Source organism: Athene noctua, chromosome 1 (assembly GCF_965140245.1).
Source record: "Athene noctua chromosome 1, bAthNoc1.hap1.1, whole genome shotgun sequence".
NCBI classification, from domain to species: Eukaryota; Metazoa; Chordata; class Aves; order Strigiformes; family Strigidae; genus Athene; species Athene noctua.
In genome coordinates this window covers 161,479,225-161,502,526 of record NC_134037.1, presented here as the reverse complement: position 1 = coordinate 161,502,526, position 23,302 = coordinate 161,479,225, and the positions used below count along the sequence as shown (strand labels likewise).

Below are 23,302 nucleotides of genomic sequence, written 5' to 3'. Positions count from 1 at the left end.
TTGCGTAGCTCCTTTTTCTGCTAGGATGGTTTTTCCACATAGATTTTTTTTTCCCCGCTGGCTTTAATGTAAATGGCTCAAGTACTTTATGGACTTTCAGAGAGATTTAGCACAGACTTCTCCCTCAGGATGTGGGGTGTGCAGTCTGTGGGTTTATGTCTCCTCTGTATGTTTTTGTTTAATTGGTATGCAAGGCACTCTTCAGTTTGTGTCTAGGGATAGTAAACTAATCTGACCAGAAACTAATATTTCTTTGTGCCATTTATGAACCATTAAAGCCAATTATGCTTCCCTTTAATTTCTGGGATGTCTGTACATGTGTGCATGTAAGAGAACAAGTGAAAACAGTCACTAAACAATGAGCAAAGCATGCAAAATATTTTATCAAAAAAGAAAAAAAGGGGAAAGGACAAGGATCTCCTACATTCAGCTATTTTTATTTTGGTCCTTGATAGATTTCAAATTCTTTATTTAATTAGCTAAGTATTTGTCCAGATTACAGAGGTTATTCCATTTCAGATACTCGATTTCATTTAAGGATAATTTCGTCTTTGAACTGGATATATTTGAATGTAGTGTTATGTAGAGTGCAGCAATAAGTCTGTCTGTCTTTTCTTTCTTCTTATGGGTAGCTCTTTTTTATTCATCGGCTAATCTGGATTTTCAAAAATATTCACTGTTCTCTGAGCATTTGCTGAAAGGTTTGCTAGGTCAGTGTGTGATCTTTTCCACAGGTCACTTGGTGTACATGACTCATCATCTGTGCTGTGTGATCAGTCAGCTGAGTCCTGGTGTATCATCTTCTTGGCTTGAACTGGATAAGCGAGGCTCTAAAAAGCATAATAAACAAGCAGTAATGACATTCTTGCATGAATTTTCAGATGAGCCATTTTTTTAGTACAACCTAGGAAAGTTTGGTAATTTGCTTGTATAAAATGAAAAGACCAATGTCTAAGAGCATATAATAATAGGATTTCAAAAGTGACAGTGAGAAGGATTTACCTCCTGTATTTGTGAATCAGTTTGGGGTTTTTCATTAGTTTCAGTCAACAGTTTACAAACTTTGAAAGTAACTTCTGAATGACATCCTTTGTGTTTATCGTAATTCTAATGTGTTTTGATTACACACTGCATTAACCTCTGCTTAAATCAAGCTTATTAATCATGCTGAGAAAAGGTCGTTAACATCTCCCAGACCAAATGCTGTATCTTCAGCTAATTATAACTAATTCATTAAAATGGTGTGACCTGTTTCCACTGGGATGTAATTCAGTATGTAACTCTTGGCTTCTTTTAGCATTATAATGCCAGTATATCCTGAGCTGGTTTGAATTTAGAGGACATACAGATATTTTTTTGTATTAACCTTGCTTGAAATGTACCATATCAATCATACTTAACCCATTAAATGATGAAGATGCTAAAAAACCCAAAACAAACAGAAAAAACTCCTATTACAGTTTTCTCTGTTAGAAGAACATTTATTTTCCTCCTTGCGACTTTAAATGTCCTTTGTATACAAAGATATGCTCTGAGTCTTCTGCTGTAGTAGTGTTTGTTTATTTCTGCAATAATATAGGAGGGAGCAGAACTGCCAAATAAGCAGAACCAAAGAGGCCGCTTAGAATACTAGCATTGCTCTTGTCATCCTGGTCAGTGGTTAATGGATGCTTATTCCTGGGGAGGCAGTTCAGGTTCTCGTTCACGTTAGGAGATCATGGGCCTCTTGTGAAAGACTGTGCTGGGGCATTTTTCTTCCTATAAGTATTAAGCCATTCTCTAAGTATAGATGATGTGTGCCATTGATTTTCTCTTCTAAAGCTTCTTCTCCGTTTCTTGCAGACACACCAGCTGGATCACTCTGCTCACTACCTGCGTCTTAAATTCCTGATTGAAAACCAGATCCAATTTTATGTGCCAAAGCCAGAAGAGGATATCTATGAACTGGTAATGCTACCTACTGAGCAAAATTAAATGACACTTGATAGGACACTATTAATTAGTGTTTATCTGACATTTGTAATATGCAGAGTTATGCTTTTTAGCTTGCAATTATAGTGCTTTGCAGACCATAGCAAATTGGCCTACAGTAAAGTAATCTCTGCAAACATTTCATCTTGAGGAGAGAGCTGCTGTTTAGCTTATGTTTGTGCATGCATCTGTGGGGAAGAGAGAGGAGGAACAGCCACAGGTAATGTGTGAAAGTCCCTGTAACATACATTTAAGATTAACTCTCTCAAGGTTGCTTTTTCCTGTTGTTCATATTGTCCTTGGTGGTTTTAAAGACATAGTGTTGAGGACTGAATATGTCTTGTTTGGATCACTTTGCCTGATTTTTAAAGAGGGGGAAAATGTACAATAGTTGGGTTTTGTTGTTTGTTGTTTGTTTGGGTTTTGTTTGGGTTTTTTTCCTAAACAGGAAGGTAGATGTTGAGGTTAAAAAGCTCTGGAGTTATGTGTGAGAATATCCTAATTGCTTCTGTTGGATGTTTTTATATCATTCATCTCAAAAGCAGACTTCAAAGGAATTTTGAAATGAGAGATTAAAAAAAAGACCAAACAGAATTAGTGTCATGGTTTAACTCTATGATTTTACACATGCACGCTGTAAAGCTTTTTAAAGTCCTTTTCACTGGTGGCTGTTTTATTTAGAAAAAGTAAAACTTTGCCAGTTATGGATATTTTTGTTCATTTGGCAAAGAAGTTCTGGGTTTTAGCATTAACACTGTCAACAACAACAAAAAAAAGAGTGAGAAAGTCCTAGTGAAGTACTAAGACTGGAAAGTGAAACATAGTTGGGGAAAATTAAAACTCAGAGGAGAGAGATTCTAGCTTTCAGTGCCTGGAAGGACTTCGGTGACTTGTCTTATGTTGAGAGGATGTAGGTTTGACATAGTCATCAGTTACTGTTCATTCTGAAAAAAAGGAATTAAACCAAAGCTCTACAGTCAGTGGGACTACGTACATGCTGAAAGATTATAATATAGATAGATGCTGCAGGGTTATATCTAATGTAGTAACATTAAAACAACACACGTTTGTATTTTTGTTACTGTTTGTGTGCCTGTTTCATGAGAAAATTTGAGTTACTTTATTTAAGTGTTTAATTAAATGATTGTGGTGCAGTATGATAAAAATAATGCCTCTATTTTAGTCTTCTGAATAGCTGTTTATAATGTTGTCTGATGTTGATGTCACCTTGTTAGAGCTATCTTCCATCTACTAAAATGCTTTTACAGACATACATGACTGCAGAAAAGTAATTTCTTAGGATGATACTCGTTTTTCTTGCAGAATGTATCATACATATTTAAATAAGAAATGGAGATTAAATATCCATGTTCCATTCCTCTCCAAAACATTAATGGTGATGCTTTGTGTGTTAACACAGTCTTTCAAAAATTCACGAGTTCAGGTTATTATGTGTTAAAAATGTGACTAGGGACTCAGGGGAGAGTATTTAACATTAGGTGCTGTACCAGGCAGTTATACTTTTAAGTACCTTTTATTGAAAACTAAGTGTTGGAGTGTTTTGGCTGAAGCTTGCTGTGCCAGACTTTATACTTTGGGTAGGATGGCATTTTTAGGTGGAACCAGGAGACCAGAGGCGTCCCCAAAAATCTTGCAGGTGGAATGAAGCTGGGGTGAAGGCGTTGGGGCTACTGGAAAAGGGAGCCCTGGGAAAGGGTGCTGAGGCAAGACCAAAAGTGGTAGAGGAAAAGGGCAAGGAAGAGGAGATCTTGAGGGCAGGGGTGGGGGGAAACCACTAATAATAATAATAACAATAACAGCAGCAATGAAATAATAATAACAACATCAACAATACTAATAACAATAATGATGATGATTACGATATCCCAAAGCTGCTGTGAGAAACACCATGAGGGACTGGAGCAGCTCAAAGGGGCAATGCTGCTGCTGTCAAGAAGAAATCCTGTCCCTGGGTGCTCCCTGGTGCCTAGCAAGCTCCTTGGGGTGCTCTGGGTACTGCTATCAAACCTGTCCATGCAGAGCCCTGGGCCCCACGCCGGGTCCAGAGGGGGTTTCCCCCACAAGCCCATGGTGCCTACCAAGCTGGCAGCTTCCTGGCATGAGCCACCATAGCCCAGATATGCTGCCTGCCCTTGGTGTTGGGCTGGTGGGTCCAAAGGGCACAGAAATGCAAGCAGCACCTCAGGGCTGCTGTTGGACTGGCTCTCTGGTTTGGGCAGCTCAGGTGCAGTCTGTGTATTCCAATTATTTGCCTCCCACCCAGTAGAGGTTCTTGCTTGAAAACAGCGCTTTGGGATGCAGGCAGCAAGTGACTCCTGTATCCCTGCCAGAGCTTGTTGGCTGTCCGCCTTGGTTCTGGTCCTGCATGCTCAGTTTAGAGATGACTGCAGGGATCAGTCACATGTTTTGTTCTGAAAATACTGCTATTTTCGCTCATTTTTTCGTTCTCCTCTTCTTAAAACCCTTGCTGAGGTTTTTGTAAATGTCATTTGACGCTTTTTCAAGTTCTGAACAATATGTTCCTATATTTGAAAACTGCACTTAAAAAATTTGCTAGATTGGCATCCTCATTTAATTTTACCTTTTGTTTTACTATATACAACCATTTAAATGGATATATAACTGTTCCATAATACCTAATATTTGCAGTCAAACAGATGTGCTGTTATAAGCAGGAGATAAAGTTATATTTTTATTAAGGAAACCCTTTACTAATGAGTTACTCTTTATTTTTTAAAGAAATTGTTTAAATACTTCGGTCCAAACACTGATGTAATTTGGTTTCAAAAAGTTAGTTATTGTGAATTGCTTTTTTACACACTCATACCAGCATGTAAAGAAAATTACTATTTACCTGTGGGCTCTCATTCACCTGTGGGTATGATTTTTTCCAAAGATGAAAAGATGGTTTGTTACTTAAGTGCTAGTCTGTGCTGTGGAAAAAACAGCTTAAAATCTGTGCTGAGCCAGAGGTTTCCAGCGTATCAAGGATGTCTTACAAGGAGTAAGTCAGGACTGACTCCTAAAGTTGTCAGCTTCTAAATACCTGACACTGCAAAAGCGGAATTTCCCTGCCTCAGGTGGGATGACAGCCCCCGCATCCCCCCCCCCCCCAATTCTTGTTTGGAACCCCCACCTGATTCTTTGTTCGGAGCTGGGGCAGGACTTGGGTACAATAGTGAGCCACACAAGACAGGAGAATGTAAAATGTGTGAGCCGTGGTGGAGGGTGTAGCCCTGCTGAGGGGGGTTGCTTGACTTCTGAAAGGCCAACTGAATTACACCTTCCTGGTAGGCTTCTGGGTTATTACCTAGGTGTGAATTTGTGCTGGTCTCCCAGGAAGGATGTTAATGACCATTTCAAAGACGTGGAGGCTTTTTTTGGTACAAATAACATGTTAAAGTTGAAATTTCATGCTAAGAAGGAGCTGCATATCAGATCTGATAGTCTTCTAGCAATTGAGAAATGTATTTAAGAAGCGAAATCCCACATTGTGATTTTAATGCTATTGAATAATTGATTCCTGCAATGTGTTAATCAAAGTAATATAAAGACATTAAATGATGACTACCCATAAAATATGAAAACAGGAATAGAAGCTCTGTTTCTTGTGCACTCAAAATGGTATTGACGGAGTGAAATAGAAGTATCTTTGCTTTTATGATGGTGGTAGTAAAACACTGCTTTCTCCTCTGTAACTATTTTCTTAACAGTAAAGCTTAGTGACACTACTAATGCATCTCACACATGGGGAGAAAAACTGTTTGATAAATAATGACCATAGTCCATTTCTTCTGCCTGCAATTAAAAAAACCCCAACCTGTTAAAAATTATTGCAATTGATATGTAATATTTTTGTGTCTTTTCTTTCTGTTCAGCTGTACAAAGAAATAGAAATCTGTCAGAAAATTACGCAGCACATTCAAATAGAGAAGTCTGATGCATCCTCTGATATTTACGGTGAGTTTCTCCTTGATTTGGTTTTATTTTTCTACCAAGTCAGTTCTAGTGTGAGCAGGCTCTTGCTTGCTATTCATTGATACACCTGAAAGGCCTGTTGAACACAGTAAGAAGAGCTCATCTGATTCCTGTGCCATCCACAGAAAGCTCACCCCCCTGCCCTGAAGCAGGACAGCTTTATTTGTAGCACACTGAATGCTGTTTTTCCTGGTGCTTGAGCTGTAGGAAGTGCAGCTCTTTGATGAGAGCTACAGTGGCAGAAAGGACAAATGTTTTCTTGTTCTTGTAGTTTCTCAAAACACCACCTACAGAGGTTGTGCAACTGAGCGCTGGTGGAAAACAGCATCCTTTACCAGTTGTCACATCTTTTACGAATGCCTGCATCGTGGTGTTCACAGGGGCCCTGCAGTGGGGCTTGGGGGAGGGCTGCCGCTGTGGCTTGCCACTGCCAGCAGCCTAGAAGGCTTTCCCCCTCCTCACTCCTTCCACCAAACGTGATGGCAGGGATGCAGCCAAGAGGATCGCTGTGGGTGGGAGGCATCTTGAGGTCTGCATCTGAGCAGCTGTCCCAGGAGAGGCTGCTTGGTCCCTTCCCTGCCTGCCAGAGGCACGCAGTGTGGGTCCCTGTCTCTCCCCAACGTTCCTGAGCCTGGGGGAGCCTGACCCTGCTGCACACCCAGCCCTCAAGGATGCACCATGGACTCATGGAGCCAGAATCTGACACGTCGTACAGATCTGTGCACAAAACATAAAGCAGAGGAAGTTCTCCTGTGTAATTACAGAAAAATCCCTAATCTTTATGTGGGGGTGGTCATATTTCTTAGCTTTCAAGTATTTCAAGTTACAGACCTCCAGCCAGGCGAGTTTGCCCTTTGGTCTGGCAATTACAGTTCTGTAGTGTATTTTAAAGTTATTTGTGCAACCTACCCTGCAGGAAGCCAATCTGCATCTTTTTACTGTTTATCTGTTTTAATGACTAGAATAATTCTGAATCCCCAAACTACTTATTATACAACTGTAGGCCATTTGAATATTGAGCTCTGCTACAAAGCAGTGGTACTGACTGTGGTTTGAATATTGAAGGCCTAAGAAAGAAATATTAACCAGCACAGCAATGGCCCTAGGTTTGATAATTATGCTGTGCCTGAAAGCACTGCAAGAGTTAGGGGGATTGTGGCATTTTTTGTATATTTCTTTTTCTTCTTATTTTTAAAGTGATAGATGGGAAAGACCGTGAAATGCACTCTCATGTCCTGTGAAGTGAGATCAGCTGTGTGAGACATGGGATGTATCTGTTCAGTGGCTCCGACCCTGCAGGGCATGAATGCTAAATGCACCCCAAAAAAGCTGACTTTGCTCTCATTGAAAGAAAATGGCAAAACTTACTTTGACTCTAAATGGCATCTGAATTTCTGTAGTCTGTACATGTCTCATAGAAACGGTACTATGTGTGTGTTCATAAAGTGGCAAATGTGTGCTGAAATACATGGGGGGGGGTGTGGGGGTGTGGGGAGCAGAGGTGTTGATGCTGTCTTGTTGCTGGGGAAGACTGCGTTTCCTCCTGGGATTCTATCCCATCCTGTATGTTAGGTACATTTGAGTCTTTAGTTTTTTTAGTCTCTTTACAGAATTAGCATTGCCAATACATAATTTTACAATCTAGAGGGAAAGCTACAGCACATTCACAATCTATGGCAATATGAAGATGAGAGCTTTTAAAATTTTGGCATAGATTCTTTTTAACAGGATTGCTTAAGGGTTCTTGCTGTAGGTTTTGTTTTGAGAAGAACCTAAATCAAAAATGTGACTGCACAGTCTCAAAGATCTAAGCACCTGCCTAAAGTCTTTATGTGAGCAGGACTGCCTTTGAGGTTGGTTCTCAGTCAGCTGGGCAGTGCTTGGGCCTCAGCCCCTCACAAGCACTTCAACAAGTGCTGGGAGCAGGGTCAGGAGCCAGTACTGCAACTGATGTCTAGGGGACTAAGGGACTTTTTATTCTGATGTTTACTTGTTTTTTCCAAGTTACTTTGTTCAGGTCCTTATACTTGCCCATTTAAAAAACATGTCCAAATTCCCTGTGCCTTGATTCCTCCAGAAGAACTAGATAAGTCTTCATTTTGAAAATGAAAGAGATTATGCAAATCATTAGTGACATTACCTGCTGCTGTTGCTAGTATTTCAGCTATAGCAATAATAATACTTGTAAATCACCTTGAATTTTCAAGATACTTCACGAGCAGCTATTCATTAATCCCAACAATATAGATTTAGTGCTGTTATCTCCATTTAGCAGACACGGTATCAAAGATAGAGGGTGAAACGCTTTCACTAAGGGTGCAATTAGGCCGGTTCAGCTCACTAGCCTGGCAGAAAGGTAAGATAATAAAAGAAGTGAATAGCCGTCTGCTGGCTTTGCAAGCTGTTTTGGGCCAGCTAAGAGATCCTGGTGCTGGGGAGGGGGCAAAGCTGCCCTTTCAGGCATTAGCAGAACTGTGGAGCAGCTTCGCCATCGTGCCTGAGCACATGATGTGTTCAAGTGACATAAAGTGGATGGAGCAGTGTGTTTCAGGGAAAGCTCGCCTGGGAACATTTCTACTCCCACTAGTGTGCCTGTGGTAAGAGGCATTCCTGCAGCGTTTGGCCAGTCTGTCGGACCTTGCCAGTGCTAGATCTGTCAGTGTGATGCAGTTACTGATGTGTGGGCACATACGTTCTTGCCTTTTTGCAAAGGTTGTGTGGGCAGGAATCAGGGCACATCAGCAGTAAGGACTTATTGCTTCCAGCTCCTGTATGTGCTGGGAGTATGCTGGCATTTTTATTAGCAACTGTCTGTCTCAGGGGGCTGAGGTAATTTTGTGGAGGCAGATTTGTTCAGGTACTGTGCTGGTTCGGTGAGGCCGTGTGCACTCATAGGTGCAGGCTTTTGTTCTCCTGTCATCAAAACTTTGCAGTGAAATAAAAGGCTGTGTCTGGGTCACCACCCATCTCTTCACACCTGTGTTTCAGAGTCCATGCACAGTTTGATAATAATCTTTTTGGCAGTGATGCCAGCTTATGCAATCACTGTTGCTTCCACCCACTCCTGCCCTTCTTCTCATGCAATGCCAGTACACGTGTTTGTGTGGAGCACCTGCGGATTTCAGCCAGATGGAAACTGTACATTTGTACTATACATCTGTATATACAGACTACACATACACACACACACACTTGACTGAGGTATTTCCATCTGGATGAGTTCCCTGCTCTGCTTTACTACATGACAGTGAAAGCACTGGCACCAGCACTGCAGTGGGACAGGCACACTGCCTCAAAATGTTGACGAGATCCAGCCACTATCACAATGGCGGAAATAGAACAGTTTATCTGTGCTTGGGGTATGGTCACATACCCTGTCTGTGGAGGGTTTAAGTGTATTTGTGAAATGACCGCTTCAAGGCCAGTTGCCCATCTCTCATCTCTTAAAGCTGATGACAACGTGTGTAACTGCTCCTTACACCCATTCTGCCAGTAATTACTGCTCAGGATTCATGGGTGTTTTTTTGGCTGAAAGATGAATTAAAAAGCAACTACACATGCACTTATCCCTGACAGATTGGAGGAGGCAGAGGTCTTTTCATGGAGGAGAATGGGAGCTTGGGACTGCTTGGGCATGCTAATCTCTTCACATTTAGCCACAGCGAGAACTTGAGATGCAACTCAGCCTTGATTTAACTGTATGGTAGTTGGCTGTAAAACAACATTTCAGTTGCAAAAGGGTGATAGTAGTAGTAACTGATAATTTGTTCTGACTCAAACTGCAGTCTTGGGCATGCTCCACTATGCTTCTGGTTAAGGATTTTCCAGGTAGGCTTTGTGGTGATGAAAACCAGTGACTACTATATTTTACAGCTGCTCTTTTGTTTAGTTGAGAGTCTTTCTCTCTGCCAAAGTTTGTGCGTTGAGTGAGCTTCACAAATTTCATTTTATTCAGGCTGAGGAGCTCACATACAGATTCCAAGTAGCTCAGTAAGTCATGAAGGGCCATATGTTCCTTGCTTCTAGGCTGCCACATTCTTCCCCCTCATTTCTTTTTTTTTTAAATGATGGATGAAAAAATAACTTCTCATCCATAAGCATCAACTTGAAGGGACTCCTAAAGTCAGAATAGGCTCCCAGCACATCTGCACCTCTTGGCTGGTGGCTGATTCCATGTCAAATCCCCAGAGCTTTGTAAATGTTTTTCTAGTAGGAAAAAGAGAGAGCAAATGGTTGCCTACACCCATTTAGGGAGTAATGGAGTTTCAGAAAAGCAAATGTTCTGCTTTAGATAACTCTCAACAGCAAATAAACAAACCGTATTTAACTAACCACATTGTACTTCCTTTACACATTGTTATCTTACACAGTGTCAAACAAATGGCAAGAAAATCACCAAACCCAAAAGTAAAAGTACCATTTGCACTGTTTAAATTAAGGCTGTGTCAGTGCTTCCATTATAAGGCTCTGCTGCGGGTCTCTAATGTGGCTATGAAATGTGTGCTGAGCTGAGACCTGGCAAATAACAGGTCATGCCTGGAGCAGCTGAGAAAAGAAAGGGGAAAAGGGAAAGTGTCATTTTTACAAACTTGTCCAGTCCAGGAATTAAAAAAATAAAAGTTGGCATTCTGCTTTAGCAGGAGCTGTTTTGCCTTGTCTGAGTTCAGGATGTCATGTCAGCCATAGCTCTTCATTTCCTAGCTTTTGTTGGTTTGGGTCACAAACCACAGCTCTGTGCAGCTTTTGTCTGCAAATAGCAAAACTTCTTGAAGTGACCTTTGGTGGCAAAAGAATTGGAAGCCTGTTCCAGTGTTTTGCAGCCATGGTATCCTCAGATAAAGCTGTAGATGATTTATATATAAACTCAGAAATTTAGTTGTTAAAGCTACTTTCATTTTTTAACTTCACCTTTATGTTTGTAAGGTTTAAGGGAAAGAAGGGAGGAATTCTTGCTGTAGGGACAGCACAGCTTTACTTGGAATGTGTGCGGTTGTTAGGACACACTGGAAGTGGTTGGCTTTTTCTAACCATCTCACTGGGTATCTCCCTAGGTTTCTCCCTGTCCTCTGTGGAAGAAGAAGGGATTCGTCGGCTGTATGTGAATGGCGTCAAAGAGACAGGCCTAGCTTTCAAGAAAGGTAAAAGACTTTTTAAAGTGGTTTTGTTACTGTTTATTTAACCCTAGTATAGACCATGAGCTTGCTGGGATAGGAGCTTTATGAACACACCAAACCAAGGTCCCTGTCCAAAAGAGACTGTGATCTTTTGGGAAGAACCTTACGTACTGAATACATGTCTGTTCCACTCTTGGGAACAGCTATGCTATATAGCCAACCTCTGAATTTTGAGTTGCTGTGCATGTAGCGCGGTCAGCATGTCCCTTGCAGTTAGGAAGAGGAACAGGGGCCCTCTCAAGTCAGTCACCGCAAGATAAATGGGTACAGTAGAAGTCATCATGGTGCTCTCTGTGGCTGGGATTATTGCCTCTAGTTTTGCTTCCAGCCTTTGCAGGAAGCATGACAGCACTTGGACCAGAAGCCAGCAGAGATAACTAGGCTGCTGGGCTCATCCGAAGGCAGAGCAGGATATGGTTTAACTGCAGTTTACCCAAGCTGAGGTCAACCCTGACACTGCCATGCCCTTCCTGCTTTTCCCATTCATTGCCCTTCCTGATGTGCCAGCCCTGCTGCTCATGCAGTCATGGGATGGGCTCATCTGGGAGCTGGGCAGCTGAAACCTAACTGGATTTTGAAGTCTAACATGAAGAGTGAGAAGACTCTCAAACTCTTCATAACCCATCAGTGTATACAGAGTTCTCAAAAACACCGTCAGAGATTTCTTGGTGAGTGGTTATATGGACTTGCAGAACTTATGCGACAGTTAGCTGTTGCCAAAAGCCATGGGGGCTTGTCTCCTGCAAACTGCTCCAGCCCTTTGCCTTGTGCTGATGCTCACACTCTGCTGAGCTGATTCAGCTCACTGTCTTGAGTGAGCAATGGCAGAAATGCATGGTGGGTTTTCTGACCTGCTAGCAAATAGAGTTGGCTTGTGTTGCAGTGAAGTGAGTGGCAGAAGTGGCACAGTGGAGGGACAGAACTGCACAGACAGAAGCTGGGAAGGAAGCAAGAGGCAGGGGAGGGGAAACGGTTCTGGCTGCAAGGAGCCTGGCATTTCGCTCAGGTGTAGCCTTTAACCCTAACTTAAGAAAACCCCATAGGTGATCGAGGCTGCTGTGTATGTTTACTGAGCTTGAAAAGACCATCTTTCCAGCCTTACCCCACCTCAGCCCCGTATGATTCCCTCGCTGACAGAATGGGGATTCAGGGACTGGGAGGCAGCTCTCTGCCAGCCTGCCACAGGGAAATACAACTCTGCAGGCTTTCTGTAGGGAGCAAAGAGAATATTGGGGAGGATTTGTTCATCAGGGCTGCCTTATTTTACTTTTAGAAAATGTTGAGCAACAGTTTAAATGAATGCATGAACACAGACTGCCTCCTGTGGGACTGAAATGCTAAAACACACTTTCAGTGGTATATTGCTCTTCATAATTGATACAAAAGGCCACTTTTGTATGGACAGCATTTGGCAGGATATTATGACAAGATACCCATAGTTAGCAGAAAGCAGGGAGGAAAACTCTCTCTTCCTCCCATTATTTACATTCATGTTTGCATTTGACTGCACTTCCTATAGCAAGTCTAACCAGAAAAGGTACAGTATTTCATTGTCAGTCTTTTCTCCAGTTAGAAAACATAAATTTTATTTTCTCCTAATAACTTTTATGATTTGTCTTTCTGTTTTTTCTGTTGGTGTGCGTTAGCTAGACCATTGTTGGAATTTGAGGTGCTTGATTGTACCGAGATAGACATGATGCTTTATCCCAAATGATTCAAAGCAAGGATTACAAAGAGTAAATGAAGCCCCAGATATGATGTTTATGGTTGCAGGCATATTAATGTGCTACTGTTATGACATGGCATCACTAAGTAGAATAAATGAAATAATGCGAAATGCTTGACTTGCTTTGTTTTGTCCTTGTTTCAAATACGATTTTATGGTCCATTTACTTTGTAGCTATTCTATCTAGTTTGTTTTATTCTCTCCAAAACTGCATACCACACTGCAGTTTCTGGGCACAATTACATGCATTTAGAAGGATCTCAATATTCCCAAAGAGGACTGATGGTCTTTAACCTCATCCCTTCCACATTTCTTTCTTGAATGCGGGTAGGTAATATTTCCTGGAGGACACAGCTGAGCTCTGCTTGCAGCTCAGTCTCATCGAGTCAGGCCTTTCATCTGGGCTTTAAGGGTGGCAAGACTTGTCTTATGCATGATTGCCCAGCCAGAGGACTGCATGGCACGAGGGCAGGTCACCCTCACAGAGCAGCTCTTTTGACCCTGTAAATTCCAGATTTCATCCCTGTAAATGCCAGGACGGTGACTGGGGTGCCACAGTGGTCCCATTGGTGGGTTGGTGGCTGTTGCAGAGTATGTGTTTCCAGTGGGCCAGCTCCTGGGGGGATGCCCACAGGGGACTGCCAGCATTACCCTCAAATGGAGACAAAAGCTTCAGCGGCAGGAGCAGTTCTGACAGTTGGGACTGTCAGCGCTGGCGTGCCAGGGCACGGTGCTGCCTGCTTGACCCTAAAGGTTATATGATTAAACCCTGGTCCAGCTTGCTGTTGTTAGTCAGAGAGGGGGCCTGGCTGGCTGAGGGAAGGTCAGGTTTCCTGCAGCACCTCAGAGGGCTGCTCATTGTCTTGTCAACAATGCTATGTCACCCCTGAAGCAAGCAGAGTCAGCTGTTCCCTCTCTGCAGATCCCCTTTTCTCTTGGGCGCTAGTGCTATAAATAACTCCTGAAATCAGATTGGAAAAAAAACATGACTAACTTACCAAGCGCTAAAATTTGCCTTTTGAAGATTTATGTGCTAATACATGATTCAGAGGGGACCAGAGAGAAGGCTATCTGAAGTCCTACACCATACACCTTGGCTGAGTGGGAAATGTTTTCCCTTTACCTAAGGTGTGCAGGTAGGTGACCAAATAAAAGCCCTCACTTGGATGGAAAGTTAAAAGCAAGAACGAAGCCAGCCCAGCTACTCTGTCCTTCCCCCATCCTCTGTGCAGCACCTTGGAAGTCTTACTCTGTCCTTCAGTATATATTTATTTATGAGCAAGGTGTTGTGTAGGGTGGCTTGCTGTTCCCTTGCAGACTGACATGAAGAAAAGGGATATCTTGTGCTGGTATGTTGTGAGGGACTTCCAGGGTACCGCACTCTTAGGGATGGTACTGGAGTACCAGCCTGACAACAGATCTCGCAGAAGTCCATCAAATTTCAATATCATTTGCAGTCGTAAATGTTTACATTATGTCTAGACATAACACTGCCTGCACTTCATAAACACCCAGCTGAGCTCCTTGATGTCTGTGGGCAACAGAAGCGTTACTGTGCAAGTCTTACTTATTCCTTTTTGTGTTGCAGGCCTGAAAGCTGGCGATGAAATTGTGGAGATTAACAAGAAAGCGGCTGAGGATCTTGACTCAGCTTTGCTGAAAGATGCCCTTGTTCAGCCTTCACTGTGTCTTACCGTGCGCACCTATCCTGAGATAGAGGAAGGGCAGAAACTAATGCAGCCACCACCACGTCGCTTGGAAAATCCATCTGACTTGAGTGACAGTGCACTGACATTTGCTGGGAGCAACCAAGGTATTGGATTCAGTGTAGAAATTACCAGGAGGAGGATTCATGCTTACAGTGTGCTGGTGTAATCCCATTGATCCCTGCATGTAACTTCCATGGTGGATGTGAGAGGAATTACAGTCTGAATGCTCTGGGCAGATAATACATGGGGCTCTGGAAGCTGCAAGGTATAATCTGCGGTAGCAACGAAGGGTGACTGTGTACGTGGTTAGGCTGTGAAACATGTGGCCTTGCCAAATGCATGTCACATCATCTAGTTGTGCCTACAGCAAGTCACAGAACTAATTGCTCACTTCTGGGCTGCTCAGGAGGTGCCATTACCTCCGAATTTGCCCACAGGATATACTTATAGCAGGAAAGGAAGGGGGGATGAGCATTCACCCTCTCTGGGATTATCCAGGAGCACAGAAGCCCTGTGTGTTTGATGAGACACATAAATAACTCACAAGGACTGTTCAAAATACCTAAAGTTAGGGATTGATGTTACAGCCAAACATATCTAACTGGTTCCACAGCACACTGTGGTGGGAAGGGGCATTCCTGCCCACCATGCTGCCCTGTTCAGAGAACTGACCTGGCAGAAAATTAATCCCTAGCAAATGTGAATTGTTTGCCACTAGTTTAGCTTCTTGAACAGGCTGAAGACAAGCATCTGTGCTGGGATAAGAGAAATGGCTGCGGAAGAGCAGGTCTGCCCCCTTGGTGGTTGCTAGCCATTACCTCTGTAAGACAACAGTGTTGGGAATTGCACTGGGACAGCAGGAAAGCTCCTACACCATGTCTCCCCTTGTCTGCTTAGTTACCTCTTAGTTGCCGGCTTCTAAATCCCCCCCCCCCCCCCCCCCCCTACTCAAAACCAGAAGAGGAACTGGATGTACCTGCTTGCTTTAGTTTTTTGAGATTAATTTAAAATACAGCAAAAATTAATAGAATGGCCAGAAAGAAGTAGTTTCTAGATAATCAAAACTATTCTGAGCTGAGGTAAATTTTTATTTTCAATCAAAAGTAAATGGCATCTGAATATGTCAAAATACTTTGTTTTCTCCCCAGGTAAAGGTTTCAGAGATGTCAAAATAATTGTTTTGATATCTATGAAATGGTTTTTATTTGGGCATTTAGAATAAAAAGCTGGAGTAGGAGTGGGACTGTTAATGCACTTCACTAGTGTTAAAGTCAGCCTTCTCCCAGGACATGTCTCTTTGATCGCTGCAATCGCTCGATGTAGGGGCTTCTGGGGTGAGTCTGGGTGCATGCTGGAGCTAACCCAGGAGCATCGTGAGTGCATTAGCATGATGCTGAGCTGGAGCAAATGAGCCACAGTGAAAGACAGTTTGCTTGGGCTCAGGACCAAGCTGACTCATGTCTGCCTGCAAAGGGTCAGGGAGGTACAGCCTGCCCATCCAACATTTCTGGATGCTGCTCTGATTTTGCTTGAAATATTGACTGAAAGTGACCTAGCAAAAATGCCATTGTTGGGGTGATAGGAACACATCGTGGGGAAAGGGAAAGATGGACCTCTAGTCTGACTTTGGGGAGTGTAGTATTCATAGCAAGTGGAATAGCATGAACAACAAAGCTTAAAAACAGCTTATTTCAAATACCTCTGAGGGGACTGATAAAAGAAACGTTATGTAAGATGTGGGATAAACCCCTAAAGGCACTTAAACATTTTCAGAAGGACATTTTCCTCTTTTAATTTTCATTGAAGTTTTCCCAGCTAGGCTTTTGTGCTAAAAGATCAAGCCCATCTTGTACATTTTTATAGCTGGCCACAAGATGCCCCCATTTCCTACTTAACACCAGCTCTTTGCCACACCATCCTTTTGTCCTTGCCTGTGCTTTTTCACTGAAACCCTGAGTGCTGAGTCCTTGCACCCTGACTTTTCACTGAAGTGAGTGTCTGCCCTGGGTGCAAAGAATTGGGAACTGGGACTTTCGTATCTACACAACATAGTGATTTCTAAGGCAGAGCAGTCACATTTTGTAACATGGGGTCTCAACAGCTGTTTTCAACAAGCAGTTTCTGTGCCACTGTCAGTTCCGTGCATCATTTTTTTGAGGGTCTTTGAGGGGTCCTTTTCCTTGACAAGGGTGAGATAGTGCATAGTTTGCCAAATGTGTCTGAAGAGCCTAACATTTACCTTTTAACATTGTCCAGTAATAATGCTGCGTGTCCCATGTGAAATGAAGACATAGGATGTGGCTGATGGACACAGGATGGCAAAATCAGACCTCCTGCTTCTGCTGCTTTATAGACACAACTTCCTTTGTGCTGCTCTCAAATTGAGTCATGTCTGTCCTCCTTTGTAAGCTTCTCCCAAGATGGGTTTTTGTGGTTATCGCAGTGGTGTGGAAGAACTCCGTGTTTTTCTGTGTCCTGCGGTGAGCACGTGAACTGTCTGGTCGAGCAAAGTGCCTCCTTCCTAAATAGCTCCCTAGGACTGGGACTAAGCTTTGGGCCTTCCTTTTCCTTTCAGATTTCTCTTGGTACAGCTTCCCTTCAGTTTTGGCGTGCTGCAGTCAGATCCTTCGCTTTCTCTTTTAGGTGACAGGCGGCACAGAAGCCAGAGCTCTCTTGACATTTGCTTTCCTTCAAAATGCACCAAACGCTGAGGTGGGAGTCACCTTCGTTCCTCCTCAAAGGAGAAAGAATGCTTCTTTAACCAACAGAAGCAGCACAATAGCTCATCAGAAGATGTGCACGTGTCTCTGGCCTGTAGTTGCCATGTGAAATACACCTCTGAAGAATGATGTTAAGACAGTATTTAAAGCTAAATAAGACCAATGCTCTAATTTGGGATGACTTAGCCTGAGGTGGGAGTGAAATTAAGGATCTGCACCCAAGTGTGCATTTGAGAGGCAGGTGTTTTGATCTTCCCCATCAATTTCTCTCTCTTTAGGTGTTTGCAGAACACTGTGTTTTACTGAAGCCTTTCTTCTTCTGGCCCTGTGCTTTTTCATGGATTTGTTACATAAAATGGGATACACATGACATTTTAAAAAGGGGTATGTGCTTTTATTTGCGACATTATGGCTGTATCTTAGGTATTTGGTCTTGGCTCCACAGCTTTCTGTAGAGAGCAGTCAAGTATGAAATACCCACTGACCCATTTATTTGTGTCCTTGTTGATTACTGGCAGTTTGGCAGGCTAGGCAAATCAGCTCAGTGATTTCTATTATATGCTTTAGTTATAGCATGCAGATTTCTTCTTTGGTCCTGAAGTAGTGTAGCCCCCCTTTCAGCAGGGGGGTGAAACATTGCTGGGCCAGAATGCCAGCAGGTATAAATCACCTGTAGGCACATCCATTCTCCAGAAATTCAGGGTCTGGTTGACTAATCATGCTGATGTTCTGTCATTATCTTCTTCACTAGCAATTCTTCATCGGCTATGAAGGCAGGAAAGGGTAGACTTCTTGTGTGAGGCAAATCACTTTGTGTATTTTCAACAGAAAGATGTTGTGTTACATTTTTTTTAGGGAAGCTTTCCTAATACCTTGTTTTACTCAGTGGGAGGTCTGCCAGGAGCAATGTGGGGCTGTGTTTCTGGGAGTCGACCTCCCTGAAGTGACCGCCAGCACTCCTGTTAACTACAACATCTCTTACAGCTGTTTCATTATCTGGAACTACCTTGTATATACTGATGCTGGGACTAGAGCTGAAAATCAGCTCTGTGGCAGTGGTTACTTCATTGTGTTTACTTAACAGGTTATTCTTGAAATGACCTTAGATTTTATATCTCTAATTGAGGTGAAAAATATCATCTTGGGTATTGATATATTCATTCCCCTAGGCATTTGTGCTGCATCAGGCTTGCAAAGCCACAAGTTTTGTTCCTTTCATCTACTATTGTTTTTTCTGGCTTTCAGTCTTCTCTTCTGGTAATGCAGTCTGCATAAATCTGGTTGAGGAGAACTAGCTCCCATTCTGTCTGGAGCCCCACAGCATGTTCCCTTACTGTGTAAAAGGAGCAGTGAGAGCTGTCTCCCCTCCCCATGAGGAGTGTTTTGTCTCCCCATGCTCCATTTAATCCAGGCAATGAGAGTCTGAAAGCTAGAAACAGCCTCACATTTCCCCCAAATCATAAAGAAGATATTTTGCTATGAGAAGGGGATTAGGGAGTGGGAGTGAGGAGGGGTATCCATATTTGTTTGTGGTCTCCCCACAATTAATCACCTTTTTTTTACTCTGGGGTAGAGTTTCTGAGGTTTAGGCTTTGAATGCTCCTGTATTTTGGAGACCTCTAGCATGAGGAATAACTCTGCAGAGATAACTGTGAGCCATATAAATCACTGTGCAGAATGTATGAATGATAAAAAAGAAAGTATATTCCTGTTTTGAATGCATATAGTAAACTTCTAGATATGAAGCAGACAGGTGTTTTTAAGGAGTTTATTATTTTGTCATTCAGAAAGCAGGAGAACCAAAGGCTGAAGTTAACACATGCTCTAAAGACTATGGTATAAAACTGAAACAAACTTTCATTGCACTATAAGAATGGCCACTGTTTTTCATTCCATCCTCGTACTGTCACAGGTCCCCTAAGGCCAAGTAATTTGGATTTCAGAAAAAGCTGAGACTAACAGCAACCTTAATTTCTTCAGGGTTATTTTCCTGAGGTAGACAACTAATTTCGTACCTTTTGTAGCACATTAAAAATACTATCATTCAGTGCTTGATTTAACAATTCCAGGGGCGTTTACTGCAGCAGCAATCTGAGGGTCTTGCAGTATAATTAGAGACATGCAGAACTGTTGTTCACAAGATCTATTTTCTAAAAGCTTAAAAGCCAAAGCTCAAGGATGTTCCCTCAGTCAGAATTGCGTTCAGAGGTCTCACTCCTGGCTTTTCTAAAGTCTGCTTGAGCTGCTGTTGAAATAAGCACAGCTGTTAGCACGTTAGCTTTTGCTCTGCAGCTTTGGGTTTCTGACCCTTTCCATTTTAGCTGCAGTAAGCATAGCTGCTCCCTTACCTGTGGATTTCTAATCTTGATATTCTTGCAGCACTGCCGCTCCCCCTGCCGTCACTGCAAGCCCCAGGCTGCTGCGTGGGACTTGCAGAAGGAAAGGCTGGTTTCTCTGATCTCAGTGTCCCTGGTTTCTAAGGTCCCTGAGCACATGCTTCATTTTCACATCCATCAACACTCCTGCTTATTTCAAAGGGGCATATTACTCAAGTATCTTACAGGCTCCTGACCTGGGGAGGGTGAAAAGTGTCCGTGGTACAGTTGGTGCAGGGAAGGTTTCATTGAATCTTCATTTTTCCCGAGAAGAATGAATGAATTAAATGACAATCAGCATAGATTTTTCTATATTTGTACAATTTATTACCTAATTGAAATGGAAAGGGAAGCAATAGAGTTCTGTCAAAAGGGAAAAATAATTATGGGGCTTGTTCTATGGTTCTCTAGGAAAGGCAGAATTCTCCAGTTCTTTCTATACTGTTCTTTGATTGCACAGTTGACTGTAACTTGATAGTTGTAGCTGGGTTTTGTAGGTCTTTGGAGATGTTATCAACTGTGGGTCTTCCCAATGGGACAGAATACCCCAGTCTAAAAACAATGTTGTCTTCTTTTATGTTTCAGTGATTCAAAGCTAACCAGAATTCTTCTAAAAAAGAAAAAAAAAAAAGCATGACTACCTTTTTTATTGTAGATTTATAGGTGAAATTTTGTCTTAAATAAAAATTTAACCTGAGAGACAGTTCCCTAACAGTTTGTATTAGAATTGTTGCATTTGTGACAGATTCTCTTTTGAAAGGTACTATGTTGTCATAAAAGAGCCATTTCCCAGCACCATTTAGACAGACACTTTCTGTTTAAGGAGGTTGCTGTTGAACTGCCCAAGTAAGTTATACTCTTTTTCTTTTAAGACTACAGTCAAACATGAGCTGCTGAAAGCTCTTGGCCACTGAAGCCTTTGCAGCACTTCTCACAGGAGCACAGACACCCGAGTGACTTGGCTGGGATTCAGCTGGGGTAGTCATGTTCAGTCTGCTCCATATTTCTTCTGTGGTTTCAGCTCAGATGGGGGTCACTCCTTCTTTCCTGATGAAAGTGATTAAGCAGTTGCTGTATTTGACTTCCAGTATCACTGAGTTTGATGAAAGAAGTACAGAGGAACACAACGCGCCTTTTGCAGGGAGTGAGCAGTGACAGGCAGGAAGGAAAGGACACCAGGCTGAGCTCCTCAGTCCCTGACACTTGCTGGCTGGCTGCAGCAGTCCCAGAGCTCTGCCTCAGTTGCACAGCAGGGTGTTGTGTGGAGCACTGATAATGTGTAAAACAACCTGCTTAGGAGACTGAGGCACCTTAACGTTACTGACCAAAGCTTTCAACCATCTGAGCCTGTTGTTGCTTCTGGCTCACTGCATGTAACATGCTGGCAGATGGCTGCCCTTGCCAGCATTTTGCTGTTGCTGCCACTGAGAGGACTATATTCAGTACTATATTCAGTACTGCCCATTCCACCTACTCGGCAGTAAGGCAGGGCCTTCTGATTTGTATGCTGCTGTCGGTAGGATGTGCACTTCTGAGCTTTGCACCATGGCTGACAGAGTTTGGCTAGGAATATTTATTTCCACTGGATTGAAAAAAAAAAAATCTGGCACCAAGAAGCAGGCTTTGAGAGTGGTACCAAATATCATGGAACTCTTATTAAAAGCTCGAGCAACAGCAACCCTGCAAATTGGAAGCAGCAGCCGTGGAAAATTTTAGCCAAGTGTTGGCATGGGGCTTAAGCTTTATGTGATTCTCCAGGCCTTTAAGCCCCAGCACCTTTGCTCCAGTGATATAAGACCTCCCTTTATTTTGTTAGTTCTAGCCATAAGTAGGAGTTATTTAATGGGTATTAGTCATAATGTCACAGATACTACACTGCTGAGACAACTCAGGAGCTTGTGCTGATGGCCACGTGGATTTGACCCCCTCTTCCTGCTGCTTTTTGGATTTCCCTTTCTAGTTTCTTAATGTCAAGTGAAGCCCATGTGTTATCATTCCTAGCAAATGGTAGTGGTTGGGCACCGTTCAGGTGCTGCGGAAGGAAGTGAGCACATTGTCCTCAGAGCTCCTTGCAGAGCTAAATAAAGATTTACAGGGCAAAAATAAAATGATGTAATGAACCTGACAGAAATGGGACAGTAACTAGAAGGTATTAAAAGACAGGAATGTGCGGCGTTATTGAACTGATTGCCTGTATTTAACAACCAGCAGATAAACCTGCTAAAGTTGACATTGGCTTTGGCAGCTTAAGACATTAGAAATACCCTGAGCACATGTACTGTGTGACTGCTCATTAAGGCGTAAGTGAAAGATTGCTGTCTACTGGATAGAAGTGTTTATACTGCAGGAAACAGATTAAGTGGTGTTTTAATATACAGGAAAAGAAAAGTAGTATCTTAAAAGCAAAAACTGAAAACCCCCAAACAAACATTATTTGCCTTGGCTTGGGGTGAGAAACAGCTGTAAGATGTATTTCACACAGCTTATAATGGGAAGTTAATTGCAGTGAAAACACACAGACTGCCCAAAACAAATTATGACACATAGCACATTTTTCTCTTATTTTTTAATAAATAGCTTAAGGGTTTTAAGAATTTTCTCACACATTATTATAGATAGACCAGAAAGCTGATAGTCCAAGTTGATAAAATCTGGACAAGGCTCATAAAACCTAACGTCTCACAGAAGAAAACACTTTTTCAGATAGATTTGTGTGACAAACAACCTGTACAGGCACATCTTCTTAAAAGGTAAACCCTGTCTTTTCAGAAGAGAGGCATGTCTTCCGGAAGCTCAACTATGAACTATCCTTTATGTCCTTTTAGTTGCATTTGATGTGCAGTTTATCTCCATCCCAATATGCAGAATATGTTCTGATTTTTTTTCTGGATTTCTGAATTCCAATTTTTCCAAATTATTTCCATACTCAACAAAGTGGAAACCTTGTATAGTCATTCAAGTTGTTTTTGGTAATGGTGGCTGAGAGCCTGCAAGAACAGCAGCTGACAGTTGGGTACTGAGGAATCCAGTATTAATGTAGAGAACCTCACCTAAGACATGTTTGCAAACCAACTTGTGCGTTAACATAAAACTCCTTGAAAGAAGAGCAGTGGCTTTTCAACTGCAGTGAAGGAGCAGCAGAATTTTTCTTAATCATTTAGGAAACATATTTCTTTGACAGTATCATTTCTGTATCATTAAATATATTTTGGTATAAATATAAACAAACATACTAGATGTGTGTAATCATGGTTTGTTTTTTTCAAAATCTCTTGATTTTAATGCAGCTTGCCATTTTATCTGAATTAAAAGGACCATCCACACTATTACAGCCTTTTTGGCCAAACCGCACAATGTTTAACTGAAATCTATAACAGATGTGTGTTGCCATCACTGTGGCTTTTTTACTGACAGCAAATGCTCCTTATAGACAAATATACATGACTTACTTAAACTGAAATGTCTAATTGAAAAATAGCAAGTAATGTGAGAGTCAGCATGGGACTAACATAGAAACGGTGGTGCATCTGATGTGCTAAAGCACTGTTAATCTTTGTAAAAAGTCTGTGTTTCAACCTAGTAGTGAATAGGAGGGGGTGGCTGCTGCACCATTGGCTGCTGACAACAT

The 23,302-nt window shown here is 42.3% G+C and overlaps 1 protein-coding gene across 15 annotated transcripts in view; it reads left to right on the top strand.

The window, feature by feature from the left end:
• Positions 1–23,302, top strand: part of TIAM1 (TIAM Rac1 associated GEF 1) — a 189,340-nt gene that overhangs the window by 140,177 nt on the left and 25,861 nt on the right. For all 15 annotated transcript variants that reach the window (XM_074902654.1, XM_074902626.1, XM_074902643.1 and 12 more), the window contains 4 exons: positions 1,843–1,947; positions 5,871–5,952; positions 11,022–11,108; positions 14,459–14,683. In XM_074902654.1, coding sequence (XP_074758755.1) covers positions 1,843–1,947; positions 5,871–5,952; positions 11,022–11,108; positions 14,459–14,683 — 499 coding nt within the window. The remainder of the gene's footprint in view (positions 1–1,842; positions 1,948–5,870; positions 5,953–11,021; positions 11,109–14,458; positions 14,684–23,302) is intronic.